The sequence below is a fragment of the Phaethon lepturus genome, unplaced genomic scaffold, assembly GCF_000687285.1.
Source record: "Phaethon lepturus isolate BGI_N335 unplaced genomic scaffold, ASM68728v1 scaffold53203, whole genome shotgun sequence".
Lineage (NCBI taxonomy): Eukaryota > Metazoa > Chordata > Aves > Phaethontiformes > Phaethontidae > Phaethon > Phaethon lepturus.
Window position 1 is genome coordinate 7,361 of NW_010532302.1, and position 1,721 is coordinate 9,081.

The 1,721-nt window shown below is 49.6% G+C and overlaps 1 protein-coding gene across 1 annotated transcript in view; it reads left to right on the plus strand.

Moving 5' to 3' along the window:
- PPIL6 (peptidylprolyl isomerase (cyclophilin)-like 6) overlaps window positions 1–106 on the plus strand; it is a gene marked incomplete at both ends in the record, with an annotated part of 6,797 nt that extends 6,691 nt beyond the window's left edge. Inside the window, one exon of the mRNA XM_010284782.1 lies at window positions 1–106. This exon is cut by the window's left edge and continues 36 nt beyond it. Within this exon, the coding sequence (XP_010283084.1) occupies window positions 1–106 (106 nt within the window).
- Between the last annotated feature and the right edge of the window lie 1,615 nt (window positions 107–1,721).

The following is a 1,721-nucleotide window of genomic DNA, read 5'->3' on the forward strand; positions in this document are numbered from 1 at the left end:
GAGGAGTCCTCGGGATGGCCAACAAGGGCCGCCACAGCAACGGCTCACAGTTCTACATCACCTTCCAGCCAGCTCCCTACCTGGACAAAAAATATGTGGCTTTTGGGTACGTACGCACACATGTTTGCCGCCACTGCAGTGCATGGAAGGTCACCCTGGCCCTGCAGGACATTGCTGCCTGGGAGGAAGCGTCCATGAAATACCTACGGCAGCTGCAACATGGATGCCTCTTGCCAGGGGAAGGATGGATAAGTCAGATTTGACACCCATCCCTCCCTTTCTCTGCACTGTCCTGGCTTGCTCAGGCTGGAAAACTGTATGGCAAAGTTAAGGCAGCTGCCAGGGCCTCTCCAGGAAGAAGGCTACAAATCCATGCCTGCATAGCTCGGTGTCAGCCAAAGGTGAGCCCTGACAGACAGGGGGTGTTGAGCAAAGCCTCCGAGCTCTTCTCTGCCCTCACGAGCTGAAAGGAATTATCTTAGTGAATGCATGCCGAGAGTTTGCTCTCAATAGGTCAATGTAGAGGACTGGCCCTGTTAAGATTTTCAGATTTGCAGGAATGTAATAAGGAAGACTATTGCTCTGAGCAGTTTGCTTGATGTGAGAGAGCAAAATATGTATGTATTACCATAGAGAGAGAAATTCATAGTGCAGTTTCCATGTAACTACATCATGGAGAAAGACAGAAATTTTAAAGGAAGCAAAAAGCGTAACGGTCTAAGCTACAGAGAACAAACCAAAAGCGATTGCTGGCTGGATATATTTACAACCAGCAGCAATCATGTCAAGTTTCTGCCTTGCCACTGGCTCTGTGTAATCTGAAAGGCACAGAATCCATGATCTTATAGCCAGGCCATCTGAGTGGGAGTTTAATCCTGAGGGAGCAACAAGCAGCTAGAGCATACCACAAGGACAGCCGGGCACTTTCCAACCCTGCGCTGGCTCCGTCCCCTTCTGATGTCCCTGCTCGGGCAAGGGTTGCCTGCAACGTCATCCCCACTTGGTACCCCTGTGCTGGATGGAGTGGGGTGGGATGGGGTATGGCATGAAGCTTTCTGGAGCACTGCTGGCATCCATTGCTGTGCTGGCGCCTGTGGGAGCCGGAGCTTGTGTTCCTGCAGTGTGGGAGTAAGACAGGCTGAAAATTGTAAGGATTGCAAACAAGAGCGTGTCTCTTGACTTCCTTCTCCTCAAAAGTAATGGCCATTTGTAGCTGGGGCACATGGTACGATGCTTATTTCTTTAAATACAAGTAGCTGCACAGAGCCATAGTATTTTCACCTCTCCTAAAATGCCAACTAGAGACTACTTAATCAAGAACTGATGGTGTTTGCAACTCCACTGCAGCAGCGTGGGTGCAGCCTGTCAGTAGGAAACCGGTGCCTGGGTTTCACAGAATCACAGAATCACTAAGGTTGGAAAGGACCTACAAGATCATCAAGTTCAACCATCAACCCAGTGCCACCATGCCCCCTAAACCATGTTCCGAAGTGCCACATCCACACGTTTTTTGAACACTTCCAGAGACGGTGACTCCAGCACCTCCCTGGGCAGCCTGTTCCAATGCTTAACCACTCTCTCGGTGAAGAAATTTTTCCTAATACCCAATCTAAACCTCCCCTGGAGGCCATTTCCTCTTGTTCTATTGCTTATTACTTGGGAGAAGAGACCGACACTCATCTCGCTACAATCTCAGGTAGTTGTAGAGAGCGATAAGGTCT